Source organism: Calypte anna, chromosome 1 (genome assembly GCF_003957555.1).
Source record: "Calypte anna isolate BGI_N300 chromosome 1, bCalAnn1_v1.p, whole genome shotgun sequence".
Classification (NCBI taxonomy): Eukaryota; Metazoa; Chordata; class Aves; order Apodiformes; family Trochilidae; genus Calypte; species Calypte anna.
In genome coordinates this window covers 139,470,151-139,496,129 of record NC_044244.1, presented here as the reverse complement: position 1 = coordinate 139,496,129, position 25,979 = coordinate 139,470,151, and the positions used below count along the sequence as shown (strand labels likewise).

The 25,979-nt window shown below is 42.6% G+C and overlaps 2 protein-coding genes across 3 annotated transcripts; both read left to right on the top strand.

The window, feature by feature from the left end:
• Positions 1-739: 739 nt before the first annotated feature.
• On the top strand, positions 740-13,497 carry F10 (coagulation factor X). The gene is made up of 9 exons (XM_030468335.1): positions 740-751; positions 871-1,011; positions 4,200-4,360; positions 6,090-6,114; positions 8,687-8,800; positions 9,883-10,020; positions 10,838-11,088; positions 11,174-11,291; positions 12,109-13,497. Exons 2-9 carry the CDS (start codon positions 918-920, stop codon positions 12,654-12,656), a joined length of 1,449 nt encoding a protein of 482 aa, XP_030324195.1. The 5' UTR covers positions 740-751; positions 871-917; the 3' UTR covers positions 12,657-13,497.
• A 3,309-nt stretch (positions 13,498-16,806) lies between these two features.
• Positions 16,807-25,738, top strand: LOC103530788 (coagulation factor X). 2 transcript variants are annotated; one of them, XR_003988940.1, is made up of 6 exons: positions 16,807-16,946; positions 19,094-19,225; positions 21,768-21,943; positions 22,623-22,740; positions 23,783-24,405; positions 25,124-25,738. XR_003988940.1 is itself a non-coding variant. In XM_030468919.1 (5 exons), exons 1-5 carry the CDS (start codon positions 16,871-16,873, stop codon positions 24,328-24,330), a joined length of 1,050 nt encoding a protein of 349 aa, XP_030324779.1. In that variant the 5' UTR covers positions 16,807-16,870; the 3' UTR covers positions 24,331-25,738. The 2 variants fall into 2 exon arrangements, 1 of the variants encoding a protein (XP_030324779.1); XM_030468919.1 differs by having other exon boundaries at positions 23,783-25,738.
• Positions 25,739-25,979: the final 241 nt, after the last annotated feature.

The following is a 25,979-nucleotide window of genomic DNA, read 5'->3' as shown; positions in this document are numbered from 1 at the left end:
AAAGCAGGGATCCAGCTGCTTGTGGCACTGGGATGTGGGTGGGAGCTGCCAAGGCTGGCAGGTTTTCAGAGAATGGTTTGGGTTGGAAAGGACCTTACAGATCATCTAGCTCTGACCACCCCTGCCATGGCAGGGACACCTCCCACTAGCCCAGGTTGCTCCAAGCCCCATCCAACCTGGACTTCAGCACTTCCAGGGAGGGAGCAGCCATAATTCCCTGGGAAACCTGTGCCAGTGTCTCACCATTAGGAAGAATTTCTTCCTAATATTTAACTTATCTCTACCGTCTTCTAACTTGAGACCATTCCCTCTTGTCCTATCACTACATGCCCTCATTGAAAGTCCCTCCCCAGCTTTCCTTGTAGGCCTCTTCAGGTACTGAAAAGCCAGAGGTCTTCGAAGAGTCTTCTCTTCTCCAGGCTGAAGAACCCCAGCTCTCTCAGCTTTTTTGGGTGGAAAGCCATCTTTGTCCCTGCTTGGCCCCAGAATCTGCCACTGCCGGCCCGACCCGACCATCCCGGTACACCTCTTGCTTATTAAAGTGACGACTCACTTCCCCCTCCCTCGCAAACAACAGGTATAATTTAAAAATAAATTAAAAAAAAAAATTTTTAAGTTTTTTTCCTTAAAAAAAAAAAAAAAAAAAAAAAAAAAAAAAAAAAAAAAAAAAAAAAAAGAGAGAGAGAAGGGAAGATGAAAAGCCCCATCATCGTCGTAGCCTCCCCCCACTCCACGTCCCGTCCCGTCCCGTGTGAGAAATCCCGCGGCGATTTTCCCCCTTCCCTGGCGCTTCCGCTATTTCTGAGAAGGGTGAAGCAACGCCGCTTCAGTCTCTCCCCGCCCGGGGGGGTGAAGGCTTCGGCTCCCGTCCCGTCCGTGGTGTGGACCCGCAGGCCCGGCAGCAGCGGCGGGGGGGGATGAGGGGGTCTCTCCCCTCCACCATGTCGGGCCGTCTGCTGCTCCTCCTGCTCTGCGCGGCGCTGGCCGGCGAGCTGCGGGCTGAAGGAGGCGGTAAGGCGGAACCTTTGGGATTTGGGGGACGAGGTCGGGGAGGGCTGGGTGGTGGTCCTCCTCCTTGCAGCCTTTGGGAACTGCTGGGAGGCTGTGGCGGGGGTGGTCAGCCCCTCCTTGAGACTGAGGGGACGCAGCCCGCCGGGGGAGGTGGGCACCGTCGAGCCCTTGTCTGCGCGGGGAGCTGCGGCCGTCGGGACGTGGCGGAGGATGGCAGCGGGCACCCCAGCGCTGGTCTTCCCCGGGGTGGGGAGGGTTTTGGTTTCCAAACCGGCTGAGAGATTGCGTGCACCTGCGCAGCCCTCCCGACCAAAGATGGGCGAGGTCCGGAGGTCCGCTTCTGGGACACCTCAGGGCACCGGATCCCGTGTCCCGCTGAAGGCTCTGGTGGCCTTTCCCAGGCTGCTTCTCCTTAGCTCTTCCCTCCCTATAAAATGGGATTGCCGGTCCTCCCCATTCTCGGCACCGGGGGGACAGCTGCCCGGGGGCTCATGACAGTCAGGGGAAGCCTGGCCGAGGGTGGGTTGGGTGCCCTTGGTCACAGAGGGGCTAGGGTGTAAAGGGGGAGCATATCCCCCCTGCCCTTTGTGAATCCAGGGGTCGACCCCAAAGTACCCCAAAGCAGCATCAGCAAGTAGCTTTGCAAGTCATTAACTCTTCCTTCAGTGAGTCACTCTGCTCAGGCTCTTAAGTGAGGTCCTCTGCACGTTTCTGGAATGTCCTGATTCAGTTGACCAATGCCTGTTGTTCCTTGATGTCTTCAAAGAAGGAAGCATGGTGGAAAGCTTGGGAAAGAGACCGACCAGCCCTAGAAGAGCTAGTTCAAGTTTACAATAACATCCTCTTACGTGAGTGATGTGGAGGCAAAGGAATATAGATGTGATAACCCCACCGGCTGCGTCCTGTCACTTTCCTGTCACTGCAGAGAGGGATTTAAGGGCAAACAAGAGAGAGGGTGAATGAACTAACAGTTGCTGATCTAGAAGTTGAAAGCACTTTCTGTAAGCCTTCCTTGCCAGGAGCCTTTCAAAATGAGCAGGGCTCCAAAGTTCTTGTGGGCTCTATGGAATCAATTAATATAAATAGCACTTGCAGAATTTGTCTTTCTTTTGCTGGTGTGCCAGTTCCAGCAAAGGTAGAGTAAGTCTCCACTGTGTTTGGATGATGTGATTATTATCAGCCAGTTAATTTATTGCTGAATTAAGCTATATGAAGAATTCTTCAGAAGGTAGGTTCAAGCTGCAGACTGCCTCAGAGTCCCATCTGCAGCACGTCTTCCACACCCCAGTCTGTGATGGGGAAGTATTATTTCTCTTTAAATTCCAAGTGCTCAGAAGGTCATTAAATGCCAACTTCTAGATGGCAAGCTTCCCTAAAATGTATGCTCATGACTGGGTAATTGACAATTTATTTACTCCAGTGTTCTTACTGTTTTTCTTACCTGGTAATGTGTGCACAAGTCAATGGAGCATGACATTACTGTTCACACAGCCAAGTGGCTGAGCTGAGTTTAATGCTTCTGATCCTTCATTTTAAATCAACAGCTACCTGCAGCTTGAACTTGAAGGCAGCAGGTCTCATGCTTCTGTGACACCAAGCCTTTAAAAAATAAAACCACCCAGTAAACTGGCCTCAGGCTGTAGTTTCCTGCTAAAGCAGACATTCATTTACTTCTGCTCTTTGTTAAATCTTAAAATGCAGCTACTTGAACTCTACCTGCACACACATCAGTAAGGCAGGAGCACTTCCACAGACAATTGAGAAATGTTGTTTCAAGGGAAGGAAGAACCCCAGGGCTGTGCAGTGGGATTTGGAGTGGTGAAGGGCAGTAGAACTCATTCATGAGCTGGACTGTGAAACAGTTTTTCCCATCTGTCAGTAGATATGTGGCTGTATCTTGAGTTCATGTGGCATTTAGTTTCTGCACCACAAACCTCTGGAGCAGTTGATGGTGTTGCCTGGTGTCACGATGTAATGTTGGGCTGGCAATTAACCAAATGAGAGATGCTCTCTATTAATCCCACCCCCCCCCCCCTGATAAATAAAGGAGAGAGAATATGGGAGACTTATGGGTTGGAAACTAAACTACATAGCTTTAATGAAACAGTAATGATAAAAAAGGAAAAAATGATTGAATATATACAAATATACAGAAAAATGATACCATGTTCCTCCCCTCTTTCCCCCAGTAACTCTCACATCACCACCGAGGCTGCAGGGCAGCCCTGGGAAAGTCCAGGCTGGACTCCTGGAGTCAGCAGCACTCGGGAGATGGAGGCAGGAACACACAGATTCAGGAGGGCAGGGATCAGGAGCACAGGCAGAGGAATGGATGGAATCCTCCCAGGATGCTGAAGCACACAGGAATAGGTGAAGAAGGTCGAAGAGAAAGGCCAAAGGAAAGGAACAGGGTTTTACCCTTGTGATCCCTCAAATTGGTACTGAGTATGATGCATATGGGGTGGAATACTCTGTTTGGTCAATCTTGGTCACTTTGGTCACTTGGTCACTTGTCTTGCCTGCTCCTCCCTAAAGCAGGGTTGCAGGTGGGACCTCTTTGCTCCTTTTCTCTTTCTGGAGCACAAGATGTTCCTCAGAACCGAGCAGTGGCCTTGGTTCTGCATCCCATTCTTTAGCTGTAACTATAAACATCGAGTTTTATCAGTCCCATAAGCAGTCACTGACTGAGAAACTTGCTGTTAATTTCAGCAAGTACAGCTGCTTAGAAGAGACCTATCTAAAAGCAAAATCACAGGACAGAAAATTGGCTCTATCTTGTCCCTACCAGGACATCTGGCTGTCAATTTTAAAACCAAATCAAGGAATTCAGTCTGTGGCCTTCAGGGAAGGTCATTTTATTCAGGACTGGAGTTTTGAGCAAGAGATGAGCAGCAACCAGCATGTTCTTGTTTTCAAGACTGAACACAGTTGGAGAGAATTGTGGGAACTGACATTTTGTCCTGGAGTTGCCAGTTCTTGGAGAGATTGTTCTGAGAGGTCCTGAGATGTATCAGTCTGTGTCAGGACTAACCTCACAGGTTGAGTATGGGAGGAGAATGGGTCTGTTTTGGTTTTGTTTCTACTTATTTCTAATGACACTGTACCACCACCAGTAAATGTTATCTGCCACCAGGTATTTTTCTTTATTGGCTAGTATTTTATTGTCTTTATTTTTCTTTATTGTCTAGTATTCATCAAGAAAGAAAGTGCCACCAAGTTCTTGGAAAGAACAAAGCGTGCTAACTCTTTTTGGGAGGAATTGAAACAAGGGAATATTGAAAGGGAATGCATTGAGGAGCGCTGCTCAAAAGAAGAAGCAAGAGAAGCCTTTGAAGACTTGGAGAAAACTGTAAGGATGAACTTATATGAAACATAGAACTATATATTTCATATTTACAAAATAATATGAAGCTCTTTTGAGCTGATCATCGAAAACCTCAAGTTACTCCCAATCACTTAATGCAGAGAATAAATAATGGTTTTGACTGTGGTTGGAATTGCTGAGGCATAAACATTCAATAATAGTCCAAATTTATCTATTGTAAGGCCAGTGCCTGTTAAAGCCTCCATTCTTTCACCTGTTCTGATCTGTTCAATTTGATTTGATATATGACCTTCAAATGATTTGATACTACCCATGTTAGAAATATGTTCACCCTATCTTGGTGGCATAGCTGAGTGTCATAGCTATGGTCAAGAGTTCATAGGTGGAGAGTCCACAGGTTGAGAAGGAAAATACTGGCATGGAACTTCACGGGAGAATTTTGCTACGCTTACCTCAAGCTGCTTTGCAGTGTTTATCACTTTGTGTGTCTCTTTCTCAGTATTTGAATTGACAGTATGGATACTGCAGGCAGTTGTTTTGTGCCTTAATGCTAAATTACTCACCTGGTATGAAGTTGGTATGTGTGGCTCTTGTGTCAGCTTCCCTACCCTGATGACTGCTTAACTTCAGACAGAAATGTGACCTGTTCCCAAGCTCAAGGGAGGGACTTGGGTGAAATAAATGGTGAAGGATGACTACAAGAAAGCTGGGGAGGAACTTTGTACAAGGGCATGTATCAATAGGACAAGTGGCTCTAAACTGGAGGAGGGTAGATCTAGCTTAGGCAGTAGGAAGAAATTCTTCACTCTGAGGCTGGTGAGATGCTGAAACAGGTTTCCCAGGGAAGTTATGGAGGAGCTGCCTCCTCCCTGGAAGTGTTGAAGGCCAGGTTGGATGGGGCTTTGAGAAACCTTGTCTAGTGGGAGGTGTCCCTGACCATGTCAGGGGTATCAGAACTAGATGATCTTTAAGGTCCTTTCCAACCCAAACCATTCTATGATATACTCTATGATAACTGAAAACTTGTAGTGACTTGGTGCCAAAGGAGAACTGGGAACATCATCTGTAGCTATATTGCTGTAAAGAACAGCTCTGAGAATGGAGTTAAGGCCCGATTAATTTCACTTCAGCATTACTTGCTTGGCAGAATGTTCTTAGAGTGTCCCTGAGATGACCTGGGTGGGGAGTCATGGGGTACACTGCCAGGGTGCTTCAGAGAATAAAGGTTGGCTGATCTATAGCAGAACCAGCACAGCCTGTTCTGCTTGGTGACCAGATGTCATGGAAAGGATTTAGACAGACTGCATACCTGGAGCCCTCAATGAAGAGGGAAAGAAGAACAAAATGCTTTTAAATCTCAGGATTTCTGAGGTCCTAATTGATCAGGGTGTGGAGAGAGGGAGGGAGACTTTATAATTTGACATTGCAAAAACGTGAGTAAAGTCAGTCAAAACTGATGGAAAGACACCATTAGGCAACAAATCAAATGACTTATGCTGAGTCACTTTAGGAAATCTCTGAGGGGTTTTAGATATTTCTGAAAAATGCATGGGACTTGTTTCTGTAGAGCTGGGCACTGTAGTTGGATCAAACAGTTTTATTAAATGGTAATAGTAGCCTGCTGTATGGTTCTCTAACAGTTGTTAGCTGCAAGTATCCTCTTTATGAAAGCACCAATATTTTTTTAAAGAATTCAATAATTCTCATCTTTTTTTTTTCTTTTTATTTCCCTTTTTCTCACACCTACCTGTAGGAGGAGTTCTGGAACGTCTATGTAGGTAAGAAGCAATCTGCATATGTTTAGAGAATTAAGCTTCCTTACTGCAGAGTTAAAAAGGATTTACTTCTTACATAACCACTTCTCTCTTCTTTACTTCACTATCTTTTTCACTGAGAGATACCTTCACTTTGTGTTTCCTCTGAAGAAGGAATCTGACTGATTTACTGCCTTACTTGTTGCTTGAAGCCAGGCACTTCATTTGAAGGGAAGATTCAGCAGCCTGCAGTTCTTGGGATGATCTTTGTCCTCTACAACAAAGCAGCATGTAAAGGATAGTGAGAAGCAGGAACTGGGCATATGAGTCTGCTGGTCAGTTGTCCTTCAGAGGGACAGCCCCAGATGGAGGAATCAAGATGCAAAGAGTCATAAGATGAGTGTGGTGCTTAAATGCCATAGCCAACACAAAGTGATTAAACTTCATTGCACAGCTCTTTGCAAGTTTCACGCCACCTTCTGTACTGCTTTGTTGTTGATCCTTGTATTATAGAGCAGTGTGTGGGACGTGTTTCCTACAGAACTAAAGGCATTCAAGGCAGACATGACAGTAGAGTAGCAGATACTACCCATCAGTCTCTTTTGTTTCAGTTTGTTGTGGTTTTTTTGAAAGGTCTGAGTTGTATCTATTAGGGTTCTAGTTATCGTAATCATTATTCAAGGACAGATTTTTAATGTATTAATTTCTCCTGGAAGTATGTGTCCAGTTTTTGTGTTAGCAGTACCTCAAAAATGTTGACCAAAACAATCTCAGCTCTGTCTTTTGAAGTCTGCAGAAAACTGAAGACAGTTGTCATCAAGAAGATGCAGACTTTTGCAATCCTCTAAGCAGGGGATGAACTCTACAACCTACAAAATGACATTTCAAGGAAAGCAGAGCTGTGTCAGCATTGCGGTGAACAGGAGTGGAAAATTTCATGCCATTTTCTTCAGTCTCAGTGCTTTAAGCAGACATGCCAATTTAATACGTTTTAAACCACAGCCCACTAATGCTTTATTGATGTTCCAAAGTATTGAAAACCACAGTTACCCTCAGCCAACTTCCTAGCACAATTTCTTCCCACTTCCTTTTTCAGAAGGGGATTCTGCAATGCTTTTGTGCAATATTGATAGAAAATCCATTGCCACTGTTTCTGTTACAGCGTAGAGAAAACCTAAACCAGTGCAGTTTCTAACAATAAGATTCTGCTTAGTGAAGGCCACTACAGAATGCAGTGCTCTGACACTGCAGAGGAGGCAAAAATCAGGAGCTGTGCTGTAGGTTTTGAGTCTGTCTGTCCTTTGGTGAATGGTGGCCTCACCTTCTCTCTCTTGAGGATGGGCCTCAGTGCATTCGTGGTGGACCACACAGATGCAGAATTTGGAGCCTTGTGGGTTCTGGCTGCCTGCAGATACAGGAGGGATGGTGAGGTGTAGGGGCAGTATATAAAGCCCAGCAGATGCTCCCTGGGACAGATAAAGCTGCGGCAGAGGAGGTCACAGGCCAGAACCACAGTGCAGGTGGCAAGCTGGGTCCTCAGGATGTGCAGCTGCTTGCATTTTGTCTCCTCTGTGGGCATTGCTGTTCTTCCAGGTGCTCTAAACAGGAGCAGAACAGGAGATAACACACACAAATCTGAAGAGCATGTTAACTAAAGCAACAAATTATTAAGCCAATGTCACTTCTCTGGATTGCCTCCTTCTCTTATCAAATAGTGCAGAAGAGCCCAGCAGGGCCACCTGATAGGGGAACACATTTGTACCAGAAGGTCATTGGATGGGAGAGGCAGTGACAGAGCATCAGTGCAGCAGTGAGATAACTTTGTGGGGAGTGGGAGAAAGCACTGCTGTATGGAACAGGCTGCCAAAGACAGCACAGCCACACTGTCCTATGTGTAGCTGAGTTAATGAGTTGGCTGGGGCTGGAGTCAGGTCATCCAGTGATGTCCAGGTCACAAAAAGGAAGAAGGGCTGCAGAACTACTTTTCAAATGTAGGCAACCCCAGCAGAGATGTGAGGAGTTTGAGATAAGAGCTGATTCTTTGAAGCTCAGACTCAAACCTCAATGGGTACAACAGGATGATTTTGCTTCTGTAAGCAGCATAAAACAGGAATTTGTCCTGCACACATGTATTTAGCAAAACATTTTGTTTTGTTTGTCTTCTGATTAATATGCTAGTTTCTGTTTCTTTAAATGAGTAGCACTGCAGACAGAAGACATGCAGAAGGGATGAAATGACCTTTAAAGAAAAAAAAGTTGTTTTCATTATTATGCAGAAACGGTAGGGAAATGCAGGAGGCCAAAAGGTTAATATCTTGAGACAGTAGTTGCAACATAGAAATTTCCTGTCTGTTTTTTACAGCCTTCAATGCACTGTGATCCAACAGCCTCAAAAATAGATCGCAAAACTGAGAATATGTTTATGATTCATTGCTGGCTTGGAATGATTGCATTTATATTCCTTGTTCCATCTGGAATGGGCAAAAGTTTTAAAAGGAAAGATGAACAATTGCTTATCAAAACTAACACCCCTTCAGACTTCTCTAAAAATGCTTACATTGTCACAATGGTTCTTTTTTTTTGTTTGTTTTTGTAGATGGGGACCAGTGCAGCTCAAGTCCTTGTCACTATGGTGGACATTGTAAAGATGGAATTGGTTCCTACACTTGCACGTGCTTGGATGGTTACCAAGGGAAGAACTGTGAATTTGGTAGGTTTCTGCTTCAGAGAACTGTGGCAGTGAATTTCCCAGGGAGCTGAAATATGGAGAGTTAACTCTTTCTTATCAAGCATTATTTGCCTTTTGGAAAAATTCACATAACAGTACAGGAGTCAACAATATGTTGGGAGGACAGTGCCAGAAACGCAAAGCTCTGGTGGTTATACAGCTGGGTAGTGTTGGAATTACAGAATGTGTTGAGCATTTGAAAGTCATCTTGTTCAACTGCACTGCAATGAGCAGAGACATCTTCAACTAGATCAGATTGTTCAGAGTCCCATCCAACTGAGAATGCTCCAGTGTTTCCCTTACTCCCAAGAAAGCCCTCCTAATTATGATGGTATCTCTTTGCATGAGCTTAAATCCCCAAAACACAGTGATAAAGCTAGGCAGCACAGGATCCTTGTTGCTCAAAGAGTCTTTACTTCAAGTACAGAAGCACAACCTCCTTGCTCGGATCATAGCAGTGAAGAAACAACCAAAGCAGATTTCAGTAGACAATTCCAACCTTTCCAGCCTTGCAAGAACTCATTTTGTGCATGTAAATCCTTGTTGAGTCCCTCTTCTGTGGCATACAACTACTGTTCTAATGGAGTGTTTATTGGTAGCCCTGCACTGAGTGGTGAGCCCAGAGTAAGAGCATGTGGAACTGAAGTCTGGACATGAGTCTGGACATGAGTCTGGACATGCACTGGACTGAGTGCAGTGATGAGTTGAGTTTCTTAAGGCAGGAGGGAGGGATTTTGTGAGGATTTACCCATCTCTGGACTTCTCTGTTAGTGTTTTATTCATTTTTCCACAGTAATTTTGCTTCTGCTTGTTTAAGCTCACCATGAGATGGCCACTGGACCCACTTGGACTTGTCAAGCATGTTTCATGCAGTGAATGTGACTGCTGTGTAAGGTATAAGCTAATGTCAGCCACCTGTGTTATTACTAAGATGTACTTCAGATGTCTTACAGGTGGAGATACAGATCCTGTCTAAAAAGCATCCTTTAATTTTGTGAACTTCCATACCTTCTGTCAAGTCAGAGTTTGTTAACAGTTTTTCTTCAAACTTGCCTCTTTTATAGTCATACCAAAGTACTGCAAAATAAACAATGGTGACTGTGAGCAGTTCTGCATCAAAAAAAGTGTACAGAAGGATGTTCTGTGTTCCTGTGCAAAAGGGTATACTCTAGCAGAGGATGGCAAACACTGTGTTTCAACAGGTATGAAGCCACATAATAAACTAATAGCAATGGTGATGAGACATGTTAAAAAATATCTTTTGAACCATCAGGATTCTACACAACATAACAGAAGCCAACTAATTTGTACTTCCATAGCCTTCCGTGTGTGAGATGATGCAATGGACTTACCAAAATCTGGCTGATTTGGAATCCTTTGCAAAGTGCCTCTCACAGAATTACCTGAGTAAACTCTGCTGTTAACTGAATAAAAGTGATTGCTGTTACCATTTACTTAAACACTTACAATCCATATAAAATAGCAGCTCACAAAAACTTTTCTACTTTACATTTCAGTTAACCTAATCAAATAATATCTGCTTATGCTAATTAATTATGATTAATACTATTTACACTTGTACATTTTTGTGGTATTTCAGCAAATCTGGGGGGAGGAGTAAGTCCACCATGTACTCATGGTGTCAGTTTTTATATTCTTTAATAATAAATTTCTATCATGAACCATTATTCCTAAAATAAAACTTTTCACTCAGTTTCCTAATTAAGATTGTTTTAGTAAGAGCAAGTACATGAATATAGCAATGTAAACAATTGAAGATGATGCTTTAAATACCTTGAAAACACTATCTTCAGGATGAAGCTTTAGGACTAAAAAATGGCTTTCATTTTTCAAACCATTTGGCCTTCCTCCTTTAATTGCATCTGTCAAGGTTTTGCTTGCATTTTGCAAACAGGATACCTGCATTAACTGATTTGTTGTGAGATGGTGTTGTCAAGGAGCTTCCTCTTATGCCAGTGTTTCTGTCCATCTCTAATTCTAACCATCTTGTTTTTCTAGTGAAGTATCCTTGTGGAAAAGTTCTTGTGAAAAGAAAAAAAAGGTCAATTATTTTACCCACCGATAGTAGCAATGTAACCAGTGATGAAGATGGTCCTCCCACAAGTGCAGCAGTTTTGGAGGAGGACATTGTCCCTACCACAGAAAGCCCAATCCTCCAACCTGGCAATGAAACAGGTGGAAAGACTCCCTACGTCATTACCAGGATAGTAGGTGGTGATGAATGTCATCTTGGAGAATGTCCATGGCAGGTAAATCTGGTGTTCGTGCTCTCTGTGTTTGCTGAAAGTATTAACTGCTCATCTTAATTCTGCACATTCCTGTTTTCTTTCACAGGCTGTTCTGTTAAATGAGGAAGGGGAAGAGTTCTGTGGTGGAACTATTTTGAATGAAAAATTTATACTTACTGCAGCTCATTGTATGAACCAATCCAAAGAAATCAAAGTCGTTGTTGGTAAGTGGTTATTTATTTTCCTTCTGTGATGTCTGTGCATGTTTGAGCATCTGCATGTGATGTTGTCTGTGCTCTAGAGCCTGTGTGAGATCTACTCATTTTATTTGTTATGCTTTGGTACTTTTTTTTTTTGTTTTGCTTTTTGTAATTTCTTGTTATTTCAGGAATCCTGCTTTGTAATAACATGGGCAGCTGATGGGGAAGGTGCTTTTGCTGCATCCCTTTCTTCTTTGCTAGCTAGCTGGAAGTCATTGAGAACAAACATTCTAGAGGTGCTGGCTATCACTATGTTCATCAGAGTAGTGCTTCTTCAGAAAGATTATAATTCCTGGCATATCTGAAGCATACAGACTTGTTTCTGCAGGACCAATCAGGAAACTATGCTATATTAACTAGAAGAAGAAGAAATAAACTCAGATTAAGACTGCTTCACTTCTGAGGGGTGATACTAGATCAAGATAACTTTACATTCACACTGTTTGGGTCTTGACCTAGGCCAGTTTATTTTCCCTGATATAAGCCAGGTTCAACCTCCTGTAAGAGCTTCCACCCACAGCTGCATTTGTTTGGCTGAATCCATTTATGTCTTTACATAAACCGACTGAAAAATTTCCACAGACAAAAGCTTGGGACTGAAACTGATCCAGATGCTGCTAATACATACTGCAACACATTTTTATGTTTACTTGTATGGTTTAAAGTCTTAGGCAAAGTGTTAGGAGTGGGTACACTATTGCCCTTCCTTATCGAGGTTGTTCTTAATTCCTTATACTGTCTCCATTTTAAATACTGTCTCCCTTTTAATAATCTTGCACAGGTGAAGTGGACAGAGAGAAGAAAGAACAGTCTGAAACGACACATACCGTGGACAAAATCCTTATTCACACCAAATACATTGCAGAGACTTATGATAATGACATAGCCTTGATAAAGCTGAAGGAACCCATCACGTTTTCCGAGTACGTGATCGCAGCGTGCCTCCCAGAAGCAGACTTTGCTAATGAAGTTCTGATGAACCAAAGGTCTGGGACAGTCAGTGGCTTCGGGCGGGAATTCGAAGGTGGACGACTATCCAAAAAACTGAAAGTGCTTGAAGTCCCCTATGTAGACAGGAACACTTGCAAGCAGTCCACTAACTTTGCGATAACAGAAAACATGTTCTGTGCTGGTTATGAAACGGAGCAAAAAGATGCTTGTCAAGGAGACAGTGGAGGCCCCCATGTAACCAGATATAAGGATACTTATTTTGTTACTGGAATTGTTAGCTGGGGAGAAGGATGTGCAAGAAAGGGTAAATATGGTGTCTATACCAAAATGTCCAGGTTCTTACGCTGGGTAAGAATGGCCATGAGACAAAATTTATAGTGGCGTGGCTCTTGATCTTTCTGTTATCTAACAAGATGCAGTTTCTGTAATGGAAACTTTATTCTTTTTTTTTTTATCCACATCTGCTAAACTTGTTTTGAGATCTGATTCCTTAAGGTTATGGTGCTGCTTCTCTTTATTTTATTCCTGGCTTTCAGCATGTATATGCAGACTGCTGATGCTGTTTTGAATTTGTAAAAGGAGGGGCTTTCCCTAAACAAAATGGCTGCTCGGTGGGGTCTTTTGTTTGCTTGTTTGGTTATTTTTATATTGCCATTTTGATTCCTGTCATTTGTCCAAGTACTTTCACCAGAGGCTCCTGGACATAATCTGAGCCTCCACTGATCATGATGAAAGTGGAAAGGACAGGATTTCAGTTAATCCTCCTATTGCAGCCAGCTGGCTCAGTAGGGAGTTTCTTATTACTAGAGCTGTTTAGCTTCTACCTGCAGATATATTTAGAAGATTATGGGAGTAGGGAATCTTGCCTCATAAAAGCTGAGACCCAAGGAAGTATTCAACATCTGATAAATAAAACACATTTAGCACACATGCTAAATAAAACACATGTTCCACAAAATTGCCCGCTTGGGTCACAGCAGCTAATTAAAATGGAGTTTTGCTTTATAGGGATTGTACTTCAGTTTAACACTTCTCTTCATCAGAAAGAAAAAAATGTATGTGCATGCTCACTGTTTTCTGTATCATGTTTTGGACTGTGTATGGCTGAGGATCAGAAAGCTCCTTGCATGTGTACTTGTTCTAAGTGTTTCTGTAAAGTGCAATACTGATGTACACCAGCATATGAAATAAAACATTCTTTCTTTTTTTGTTCCTTTTTAAAAATATATATTTATTTATTCCCTCTATTCAGCTTACAAATATATGAAGACAACTCATTTAAGAGTGAAAACAGCATGAAAGTCCCTAGAGAAATCAGTGTGACAAATTTTACCTGCTTTATGTCGAGTCTGATGAGGAGTTAAAGAATGGAGGGAGGTAATTAAAATGTGATTTGCCACATGTAATCTGTTCAGGTACTGTGATGTGATCTGTGCTGTAAGGTTTCCATGCAGATGCTCCGATAGTTTTTTGTATGTGTAGTGGTTTTATGTCCAGTTATTCTTCAAACATTCTCAGCTTCAGTCCTAGTTATATAAATCATGATAAAAATTGCAACAGCAGGGGCAGAGGAAAGTGATCTGGTCCAACCCCATGCTCAGGGGGCTAACATCAAAGCTAGAGCAGGTTGTGCAGGGTCTGGTCCAGTGAAGTTTTGAAAAACTTCAGAGGCAGAGATTTTGTTATACTCTGGGCAACCTGTTCCCATGCTTTAGCACTCTCAGGTATAAAATTTCTCATGTCCAATTGGAATTTTCTTTGTTGCAACTTCTGACTGCTGTCTCACCTTCTTTCTTTGGGCACCTCTGGGGAGTGGTTGGCCTTGTCTACACTGTAATCCCCATTTAGGCAGCGGAAGACTGCAGTTATATCTCTCAGCTATCCCAGGCTGAACAAACCCAAACCCCTCAGCCTTTTATTGTAAGTCATGTTCTCTAGGTCCCTAATCATCCTGATGGTCTCTCCAAGGCTTCTCCAGTCTGTTGGTCTTCCCTGTTGTCTGAGGCACCCTGAACTTCACCAGACACTTGCTGGGTTACCTCTGAGGGTTTGCATTGGTACTGGCTGGTTTCATACAGGAGATGCTGTGAGCAAACCAGGTTGAAGAACTAGAAATACAGCTCTGCAGAGCAGGATGGTATTGCTGCAATCAGCAATAAATGTGCACAGGAAGGACTGCAGGTCAGTTACCCAAGGTTGATGGTCACCACCTGTGTAAACCCTCAGCAGACTTAGTTCAGTGTTTGTTCAGCAATGTTTGGTTCCCTGACTTCTTCTATACACTGGATTCCCTTTTGAATACTCTAATCTCCTGCCTTGGTAGCCACCAATGCCACCATTATCCTTGAGTGCTCCATCAGTGTGAAACATCCTCTTCAAAGTGACAACCTCAAGCCTTGGTGCTACCCAAATCCTGTTTACATACTCTTGCTGAGGGCTTTCTTCTGCTTCAGCCTGAGGACTGAAGTGAAACTGGACTATATAGGGTGCTGAGGTGGCTGAGAGGAGCACCTTGTCAGGCCAAGTAGCACCTTGAGAGCTGGCACAGAGCTGGCTTAACAGATGAGCATACAAGAGGGTGAGGAAAGTCCATGTTTGTGTGTGTACAACATGACTGTGCTTAGAAAAGAAGTGTCATTATTCTGCAGATTATGAGAGACTTTGTCCTTGGACTTTGCAATCAGTTTATTTTTCTTTTTCCAGAAAAACTGGTTCCTAGTGAGCCTTTCATCCTGTTCCATGATGCCTATGGTGCCTGAAGCTCAAGGGCTTCATATTATTCCTTGTTCTGTAAAAAAAGTGTCTCTGCTATGCTTAGACAATGAGTGGAATATATGCTTGCATGTTGGCCTTCTACCAAAGTCCATAACCAGCTCTAGGCCTTGCAAGAAAAGAAAGAACTAAAGCACACTTCTTTTCAATGTGGACTTATTGTTTTGGGGTAATTTCACATAGTGAAATTTGAACAGATTGCAAAATCCAGGCAGGAGGAACCTTTGCTGGAGCCTTGGTCAACACACAAAGAAGAATCAAGGTAAATTAGACCCTTGTTGGCTCAGTGAGCTGGGCTAGGTGGTCCTGGCTGGTCCTTCCAGCCCTTCTTTTCTATGCTTCCAGGTGACCCATGCAAGCAATGGAGAACTGTTGTAGTCATGGAGCTGGGACCTGTGCTGGCATGGAAATAACAGGAAAGGTTTTCCTTCTTCTTTATTGCTCCCTGACACAGGTGACTCACTTGACAGGGTTGTCTTCTATAGCCTGAGCTCCAGGCCACCTGTCCCTGTCAACAGCTGAGAATCCATCGAGTGGTGTGAGGAAAAAAAAAAATTCCATCCAGAATAAGGTGGAAATTGATGAACTTCCTGCTTCCCAGTTTCACTGGATTCCAGCATAACAATAATTTTCAACCTGCCCAAAGCATTTCAAACTACAGTGTTACTTGGTATAAGAGAACCCAAAACATTGTGCAAAACCTTACAGGCCAAATTTGCCCTCTTTATTTCTCTTGTTCTGTTTAGCTCCATGCTTTACTTGCTTCCTAAGGCAACTGCCAGAGCAGTTTTCAAAGCAACATCTCTGCAGTACGCTTTCTGCAGATTTGGTTCCCTGAGCTACTTCTCCCTTTCCAAGCTGCTTTCCTGCTTCTGTACATCCCACAGGAGGCCCAAAGCTGTGGTTCTGGTTGTTCTGCCTTTCTTGAGACATGAACCACAGCCAGATCACTTGCTCTAGCTTCTTGCTGCCTGTCTAGTAAGGCTCTTTAGGGAGGCTTCATCCATATTTCCTGAAGATGTAAAGCCACCGACAATGGACAGGGAGAAAAGGAATAGCCACATGTAGCGGGAGGAGCCATTCTTGCTCCTGAAGCTCGACGAGCTGCTGGTCTCTTCCAGGACTCCAGCCACCACACAGCGCTTCCAGGGTAGAAGTGTAGCAGGAAGAGCCTTTCTTGCTCCAGAGGCTCGACGAGCTGCTGACCTCTCCATGCCTCACACCAGAGTGAGCTGAGGTGCCTTCTGTGGGTGTGTGTCCCACCTTTATTGGCCCCCTGGTCTTGCTCATGCTCAATAGGGGCCTGTCCTAATCAGGCACAGGTGGACTCACACCCACTTACTGGCAATTCAAGGCACCTGGTTTATCTTGTTTCTCTACAGCCACAGACCATGGTTCTGCAGAGGGGACCACCAAGTGGTGGTCTGGAATCTGGATTTCAGTACCATAACCAAGTTTCACCATGCAACTGCATGTTATTCTGCTGAGGGAGAACCTGCCCTGGTTTATGGACTCCTCTCTTCCTGAGGAGTGTCAAATACACAGGTGACACAGCCTAGGTGGCAAAGCCAGCTCCACACTGCCCACAGGCTTTGCTCACCCCAGGTGTCTGCAAGCCATCAAGGTGGCATTGCTGCAGCACAGTGGCTTTTTTGTTCTGTTAACATTTGTCCCACGCTGACACACTGAGCCCAGGCTTTGCTCTTAGAGGTTTTGTTTTCTCAGGAGTTAATGACCTTTGCACTGCAGCGCTTCTTATTTACCAGCTGCCACAGAGCCCTGCAGACACACTGGTGAGAAACTCACAGTGAGCTTGGAGGATGGCAATGACAGGGCACCGTGGGACAGTCTGGCTTCTTCCTGTTGTCCTCCTTTACCTTCAGATGGTGCAGACAGGTACAGCCTTTGCTTTGACTTGCCTTTGTGCTGCTTTCTCTAAACCACACAGGTAATTATTCGCCATTATTTGTGCTTTGTCATCCGGGGCGATGTGGTTGAAAACCTGGTAGCTTGGCTTTCTCAGCCACCTTGCTCCTATTTGAGTGCTGCTGTGCAATAATATCCAGGGTTTAGTCACTAGAGAAATGCCATTTTGGACTGAATCAATCGTGTCAGTAAAAAATATGGGGTGAATATGTCAGTATACAGAGCTTTCAAACTGACAGCACAAACCATTTGCAATTCTTCATGTCCTCAAGAGATGTGACGATTAAATAACCATTACTGTCCATTTATAAGCAATTGGGTGACAAAATGAATGACAGGTTTAACAGTGCAGAGGAGAACCAGGACCCCACATCATCACCTACTGTGCTTGTCTGTCTCAAGAGAAACATCCCATCTCCACCTGAGGAGGTGCCCCACCTGTCTTTTAGGTTGGAGCCTGAGATGCTTCTCTACAGAGTAAGCTTGTGAATCATGCTGTAGATGATACATACTTTGTTGTTTGATTTTGCTGGAAAAGTCATTTGGTGATTACAGAGGACTGGTTGGACACAATTAAAAAAACACCTGAGTCATTCACAGTACAAGAGCTGGGAGTTAGAAGCATATTTTGACATCCCAGAGATGAAGTGGAAAAAGTGCTTAGAGGGACACAGGGTGCCCTGAGAATCTTCAGGATGTTTCAAGGAAGATTTTCTCATACAAACATGTAGAAAGCAATCTTGTGTTCACTCACCTGCATTTGATTTTCATCAGCAGAGCAGAAGTGTCTGACAGTAAAAAGACTGAAGACAGTTGTAAAATGACAGAGCTCATGACAGAATTACAGGAAAAAGAACAAGAGAAGAAAATTAATGTATCTTTTAACAGAGAGAAAGATCTTTTAACAGAGAGAAAAACCCCAAAGTGTTTGAGGCACACGTCCAAACTATCCCAAGGTGACAAAAGGACTGGAGGATTCATTAAAATCAAGAGCTCCTTCATGACCTACCCTCCAGAAGAAAGTATAGAAAAATTTAGATCTGTATAAAAGAGTTGCAAATATCCTGAAACAAAACCAGGAAAGCAAATGAGTAAATAAAATCAGATCAACATGATATGCTATGGAATGCAAGGCTCCAGATAGGTGGGCCTGAGGACCTCTGATACTGGGCATTTTCCACACTGATACACATGCAATACAGAACAGAGTATTTACTCACTGAACTTTTAGCTTGTTCCAGATTTCAAAGACAACCATAAGTCAAAATGAGAGTTCAGGACTATTCTGGGAAACTTGAAGAGTGGTCCAACAGAAATAGGAGGCAATTCAGTAAACACAAACCCAAAATTTCACCCTTGGTCACACAATACAGAAACCAAGGAAATTTGTAAACCATGTAATAAACTCAACTTTTCTCCATTTCCACAAGGATGAGCAGCTAGGACAAGAAGTAGTGAGACCACATGACACTGAGGGACACTCAGGTTAGATTAGGAAACCTTTGAGTTGTTATAGGGCTGTGTGGGTGCACTCTGGAGTCTCATCATTAGTCTCTAGGAACAGGTTAGGCAGCATCTGTTAAGACTGGGTTATTTCTTGCTTTCATGCTGCTGGTGCTGGGAGGAGCTCTTCCATGCTGTTTGCCATCTTCCAGTGCCAGGGACTAAGCTAAGGTGAGTAGTATGAGCCACACACAGATGGCAAAGGAATATCACAAGGATCTATCAAGAGTCCAATGCACCATTTATTACTGAAAATTTATTTGTTGCTGATTTTAGCCTCTTACCCACAGCCATGCTCATCTTTGCCTCAGTACAATGGCCATTTGGGTGAGTATGGATTATCCTTTCCTCTGTCCCCAAAGAGCTGCTACTTAGAACTGGGAAACACAGCATTACATATAAAATAAAATTTGTCTACTTAATGTTGACAGCTTACCAGGTTTTAAATCAGTGTAATTACATTATTGGTAAGGCATTTGTCAGGAATTGCACAGAATTTCACAAAATAGTATGGGGGTTGACTAGTACTTGCAAACCAGGTTTTGAGAGCTGCTTGTGCTTTTATGAAATCACCATAAATTTTTACCCTTCCTATAAATGCCTCTCCTTTGCAGTCCTACCAAACGCATGCAAGGTCAACAACGGGGACTGTGAGCAGTTCTGCAAAGCTGATGATGAGGGAGTTGTTTGTTCCTGTGCTGCTGGCTATGCCCTAGGCACTGACTACAAAACCTGCTTTCCTGTAGGTAAGAAGTCACACTTGAAGTTCATTCTGTGGGGGTGAACTATTGCATCTTCACCACAGCTGGGGAATGCTGGTGTGTTGCAGTGCAGTTGAAGCACAAGGAATAATATTAACTCTTTGTGCATTGCTTGCTGCAGGTGTTACCAACAAGGATAATAAGATCTTAGCTGAAGGTCAAAATTTAAATAACATCAAATTGTGCAACTGTGAGCAATGTTTAGTGGCAAAAATAGCTCAAAGACACATTCTGTGCAAATAAGAATTCTCTCAGAGTAGACTGCAAAACTTATGTCCCAGCATATATAAAGCTATATATAAAACAAGTGGTTACAATGGGGTTCAGGTTCTCCTTCTCTCACCCTGGTTCTCCCACAGGCATCTCGTGCTTCAGGAGGCTTTGCTATAAAGCAATGGGATAGGTTTTTCATTGGTGAAAACTGGTGTCTTTTTTCAAGGCCTCCAGAAAGTGATGAACACCTACAGGTGCAAACAAGTAGGAACCCAAGAAACTTCTCCCTTTCCAAGACAGAGTCCTCAAGCACAATGGGAATCACATAATATGACTGCAGTTATATCTCATGTGCTTACTGTAAAATGTCAGCTGCTCCATGTGAAAAATAATAACCCTCCTTTCTACTTTTTTCTAAAAGCTAATTTTGCAAAGTTAAGCTATAGTCATCTAATATGTGAATAACTACTGACACTGAATTTAAACCCATCCGTTTTGCCTGTATCCAGAGAAAGTGAACATTAACAATTATTAATCTTAATCTGTTCTTCTGTCTGTCTGATTGTATTTGTCTGTCTGATTATATTTGTTATGATGTCCCTCATATTTTAAGCCCAGATTGCTGTCATGCATTTCTAATTCTTAATATAGGATACTTCACCCAGTTTCCAAATTACAAAAGTTTTAATAACAGGCAGTACACATAATAATGATACCAATAATCAAAACTGTTTAACTTTTAAATATTTTGAAAATACTAGAACAATTTGCCTACTTGCCCCAAACAGGCAAATTTTAGAAGTAGAAAATTATATTAACTTTTCAATCATTTTAATCTCCCTCCCTTTTACTTTTGCAAGGGCTTTTTTAATCACACAGAATCACACACACACAGTCCAATCTCTGACTGACAACATTTGACACTGTAATCTCACCACTAAACCATGTCCCCAAGGACCAGGCCCAAACACCTTTTAAACACCTCCAGGGTTGATGACTCCACCACTGCCCTGAGCAGACTATTCCAACATTTGGCAACCCTTTCAGAGAAAAATGTTTCCTAACATCCAGCCTAAACCTCCCCTGGTGTAGCTTCCATCCATTTCCTCTGGTTCTATCACAGTTCCGTAAGGAGCAGAGGCTGCTTCCCTCCCCACTCCAACCTCCCTTGAGGTGGCTGAAGAGAGCTCTAAGGTCTCCTCTCAGCCTCCTTTTCCTTCCATCGAATGGTCCATCCTTTAAAACCATATTAGTCCAGTTTAGAGATCACAATGTTGTGCAGGACATGATATTTAGTTGACTGTCAACCAGTACCCCCAAGTCCCTTTCCAACTTGCTGATTTCTAACCACACATCCCCAGGGGTTGTTATGACCCAAGTGCAGGACCTGGCACTTGGCCTTATTGAACTTCATACAGTTAACCTTGGCCCTTTGATCCAACCTGTCTAGATGCCACTGTAAGTCTTCCCTAGCCTCTGTCAGATCATCACACCCACCTAGCTTTGTGTCATCTGCAAACTTAGAAGGTGCAGTTAATCCCCTCATCCAGATCTTTAATGAAGATATTAAAAAGAACATCTTTAATGTTTTAAGAGAACATCTTTAGTGACTTAAAACATCATGCAGAGCCAACCCTGATATAGACACTTGCATACCGAATTTGATTGTGCTCAAGGAGTCGTCCTTGAGCTGTTAAGTGAGTTTTTTCTCATTTCCATTAAAAGTTGATTTCCTGAAGAGTTTGTTTCCTCTCCTATGAAGAAAGGCTGAGAGTTGGGATTAGTCAGCCTAAAGAAGAAAAGGCTCCAGGGAGACCTTATTATGGCCTTTCAAAACTTAAAGTGGGCCTATAAGAAAGAAATTTTTTACAATGAGGGTGGTGAAACACTGGAACAGGTTGCCCAAAGAAGTGGTAGAATCTCCATCCCTGGGATCATTCAGAGTCAAACTGAATGAGACTCTGAGCAACATGATCTAGTTGAAGATGTCTTTGCAGGGGGATTGGACTAGATGACCTTGAAAGGTCCCTTCCAATCCAAACCATCTTATAAGTCTATGATTCAGGGACAGCACAGGCACTGTACCTCTGAGAGATGGAAGACTGTGGTTCTCCACATCCTATAAATACACTTAAATCTTCAAGAAAGACAGTTCTGAGCTGGAGTGAAGGCTTGTGTAGCATCAGCTGAGCCTTCACACCTGTTTGGTCAGGGTTATGGATGGGAATGCCTTGCTCTCAACATACAACATGTGCCTGAAAGTCCCAGTACCATCCAGACATCAAGTATTAGCATTTTGGTTTTGCCTTCTCAGTCAAGTTCCCATGTGGTAAGCTTCAGAGAAAACATAAAGCTGGTCGAGAGAAAGTCACAGGAACCACAGCAAGTCAAGATGCTCATCCTGAAAGTGAGGGAACAGCCACGGCCCCAAGCAGCCATCCAGAGGTCACCGAGGAGGCTGACAATTTACCCATCACAGCCCCATGGCAGGTAAGGTGCCCTTGTCCTGAGATGTTTAACATCTGACCCTGCTCACCAGCACCAGCACACATTTATTCTTCATCATACCCCCATTCACCAAGGGGACCTAGCTTGCTTTGAGACAGTGCCAATATTCTGGGTGGCTATTCCACTCTTCTGAGTCCTGTGTGCAAGCAGAGGTCTCCCACCATGAATGACACTGTGCCTTCATTTCAGCATCAAGCAAATGTGGAGAGAGGGAGGACAGGAGATTAGGGTTGCAGATCCAGGATGTAGAGCAGAGTGATGTGAGCAACAGAACCCTTTGCCTGCCAGCCACCCCATGACTTGGGTTGTAGGATGGTGGTATCAGAAGAACAGTCTGAGTTCCTGTTGTGACCAAGACTAAAGTGAAAAAACAGAAACAAAAGGAGTGTGCTATTACACTATTAGCTACATGTTGTTTAAAAAACAGCAACCAAAACCCACTGGTAAAATAACTCACTGCACAACCTCAGCTTTGAGCCAGTAAACAGCTCTGTCTTAACAAGCTTCCCTCTGGGGTGGCTACAGCTCAATGTAACTCTCTGAGTAGAGGATGACTTTGAAATAAAACACCCATCAGACTGCCAGCTTGAAGAAAACTGCTTAAATCTCAGCTAGCTATAAATCTGTTCTTGTGCTTTGTCTTTCTTCTCTCTCTTTACAGGCTGTTCTGGTAGGAGAGAAAGATGATTGGTTTTGTGGGGGGACAATTCTGAATGAGTATTTTGTACTTTCTGGAGCATCTTGTGTTAAACACCTTAGAGATTTACGGGTTCTTGTGGGTAAGTGCTTCCCATTTTGCCCTTCACTACAAAAATGAGAAACTGTACTGTGTTTTAGTCTTGAAACAGAAAACACAGAACTCTGCTAGAGTTTTTCTTACCCTCATGTTATTTCTCACTGCCTCTTCCTGTCCCTTGACTAACACTGAAATATATGTTCAAGTTTCTTGAATGGACAGTTTTTTTAAGCTTGGCTTGGCCTGGTGTAGCTTGTATATGATAGAAGCCAAGTACAAACTGGAAAGGTAGGTGGGCAAGTAAGGCTGAGCTGATGCAGTTCAATTGGTCTAACATTGCACCTTCATGAAATTTCCTGTGTTAGCCAAGCCTTGAAGAATTCCAGATGCCTCAATCAGATGTTAGCCATAACCATTTTGACAGCATGTAAATACTAATCTGAGACTGTTCCACACCTGAAACCTCAAATTTAATATTTATGACTGTAATTTCTGAAAAGGTAGGTAAGTTCTAGGTACTGAAAAAAAAGGTGTTCTGAGAGATAAAAATTGTACTCAGCCTGCAATCATAAAACAAATATTGAATATGCCTGAAATCCAATTGCCTGTCTAATTCCCAAAGAGACTTCATACAAATTGAGAAAGAATAAATATATTTAAATTCTTAAGGTTTTGTATGCAGAATGTTCAAGTTTTGGAAGATGATTATTATCTACTTCCCTTTTAAGTCTGTTTGACTATGTTGCTCTACGAATTAGAGGAGCAAAATCCTTCTCTTCTGTGTTGAGGCTTTTGGTTGTAGGAGTACCATTGGGAACATTGTAATGAAGCCCAAAATATTATATCAGTGCTTTCACTGAGACCATTATTTCGATAGGAAAATTCTGATCTTCTCCTTGCTTGGCATTTTTGCTCCAAAATGTGTATGAGATGCTACATCATCAGGATACAGGACTAGTCTGTTTTATTTGTACAAGACAATGCCTTGTCAAAGTACAAGGAACTTTGGTCCCTTCTCTTATTGAGATGCAGTTTGTACTTGTTGGTACTGTCTTACTAACAGCTACTTTACTAATCTGACACAGGGATGGTGGACAGGGAAAAGGAAGAGCCAAGTAGAGCACTGCACAGAGTGGAAAAAATAATTGCACATCCTGAATTTGATACACAAACTTTTGACAAAGACATAGCCCTTCTCAAATTGGAGGAACCTATCACATTTTCTGAGGATGTTGTCCCAGCATGCCTTCCAGAAGAGCACTTTGCTAATGATGTTCTGATGAATCAAACATATGGAATTGTCAGTGGCTTTGGGATAGAACATTCGGGATGGATGCCTGTCAAAAGAATGAAAGTGCTTCAAATCCCTTATGTGGACAGGGACACTTGCAAGCTCGCCCTTCGTGCTCCAGTCACAGAAAACATGTTCTGTGCTGGTTATGATAAAGATGGAAGAGATGCCTGCAATGGAGATGGAGGAGGCCCCCATGTGACCAAATACCATGGCACTTACTTTGTTACTGGTATCATCAGCTGGGGACAAGACTGTGGAAGGCCAGGGAAATATGGTGTGTACACCTACTTGTCAAAGTTCCTGCCGTGGGTAAGAAGTATTTTGACAGAAAACTCTTAAGGGCTTGACAGTCATTCAACCTGATCCTTAAGTAATATTTTCCTCTTTTAAACATGCTTGCTAAAATTCTGATAGTTTGTGATATAAAAATGACCGAGACTCAATATTCTTCTGTTAAAGCTTTAATTTAATTAATAAAATTGCAATAAGCAAAACAGCGCTGGGTGCGTGGAGAGTCTCCGCTCCACTCACACGGACGCGGTAAAGTTTAATCTTTTAGTTTGTATTACATATCTTAATACATATTCATAACTATTCTAATACATATTCATGACTGTTCTAGGAATAGGCTGGGTTATGTTTATTAGTTCTTGGAAGAGGCAGGCCTTCAAAGGTGCATGCCCACTTTATCTCTGAGGGTCTTTTTGACCCCCATCTGGTGGTCGTTGGATGAAGTCAGTGTCTGCCTCAGTTTCCCCTCTTGGTACCCTTTGATTCCGCACATGTGCTCCTTCGCTCTTTCCTGTGCAACACTCTGCAGTCAGCAGTAAAACCACCTGGAATTGCAATGCTATGTGGTGAGCAGCAAAATCAGCTGAGATTAGCACAACGGAATACACATTGTAGCGTTTTCAAGGAGGGAAACTGTGGATGTCTTGTTTCTCGTTCCCCTAAGCCTTGTAGTTACACAAAGAACATTTATGTTTGCATCTTTCACAATGTTGAAGGCAGATACATTATTAGTACTCTCAAAATGGGGTTAGCAAAATACTTTATATAAGTTCAGTTAGTAAACACTTTATAATTATTCAAATAATTATTCAACATGAATTCACAAACACACATATTACAGTTTGTACTTCCCTTAAGAGGCATCACCTCTGTCTTCATGAGCTAATACCTTGTTTTCAGAAGTGAGCTTGTACTTCAACCAGAGCTTGCTGGGTTTGAACGACAGTGAAACTTCTTCAAATGTGATAATCTAGGATTTAATTCTGCTCTTGCAGTAATAGCCTAAACTTGTCTATTAGAGGTTTTGCCTGGACTGATAAGCCCCCTCTCATTGCAAGGCTGAACTAGAAACCTTTTTGTGGTAGTACCTCCTTTATAGAAACGAAGCAGACAAAGATAATATCAGACTAAGAAAGACAGTATCTGAGTAGGACAGCATTTTAAACGCCTCTAGAAAAGCTATGTGATTTTCTAGATTTATCTATCTGTACACAGAAAAAGCTAAAAAAACATGAAAGCCACCCACATATCCACATTAATCTAAATAACCAGGCATGTCACTAAATCAAATAAGTGATTAAATAAAGTTCATTGAACTGGAAAGGCTTGCTTTATCATCACTAAAATCATTGGTGTTATGATGTTTTCTTGATCTCCTTCTGAGATAGTTTCTTCACCATCATTATTCATGTTGTAATTTTGGCTCTAATAAAATGAATGTTTTGCATGCCCTACAGATTACAATAGTGTTATTTGTCACCATTTGTATAAAGAGCTATTTAAATTATTTGCAACTGCAGAGTTTTGAAATCTAGAAAGATAAATAATCCTTCAAGACTATGAAAAGCTGGAATGTCTGATCACCTGAACCTGACATCCTCTGTCTGCTTTATTTCAATCCAGAAGAAAAAAAAAAAGACTTGACTTTCAGCTACTTCACTGGTACACAAAAATTGTGAACTAGATATTAAGATGTT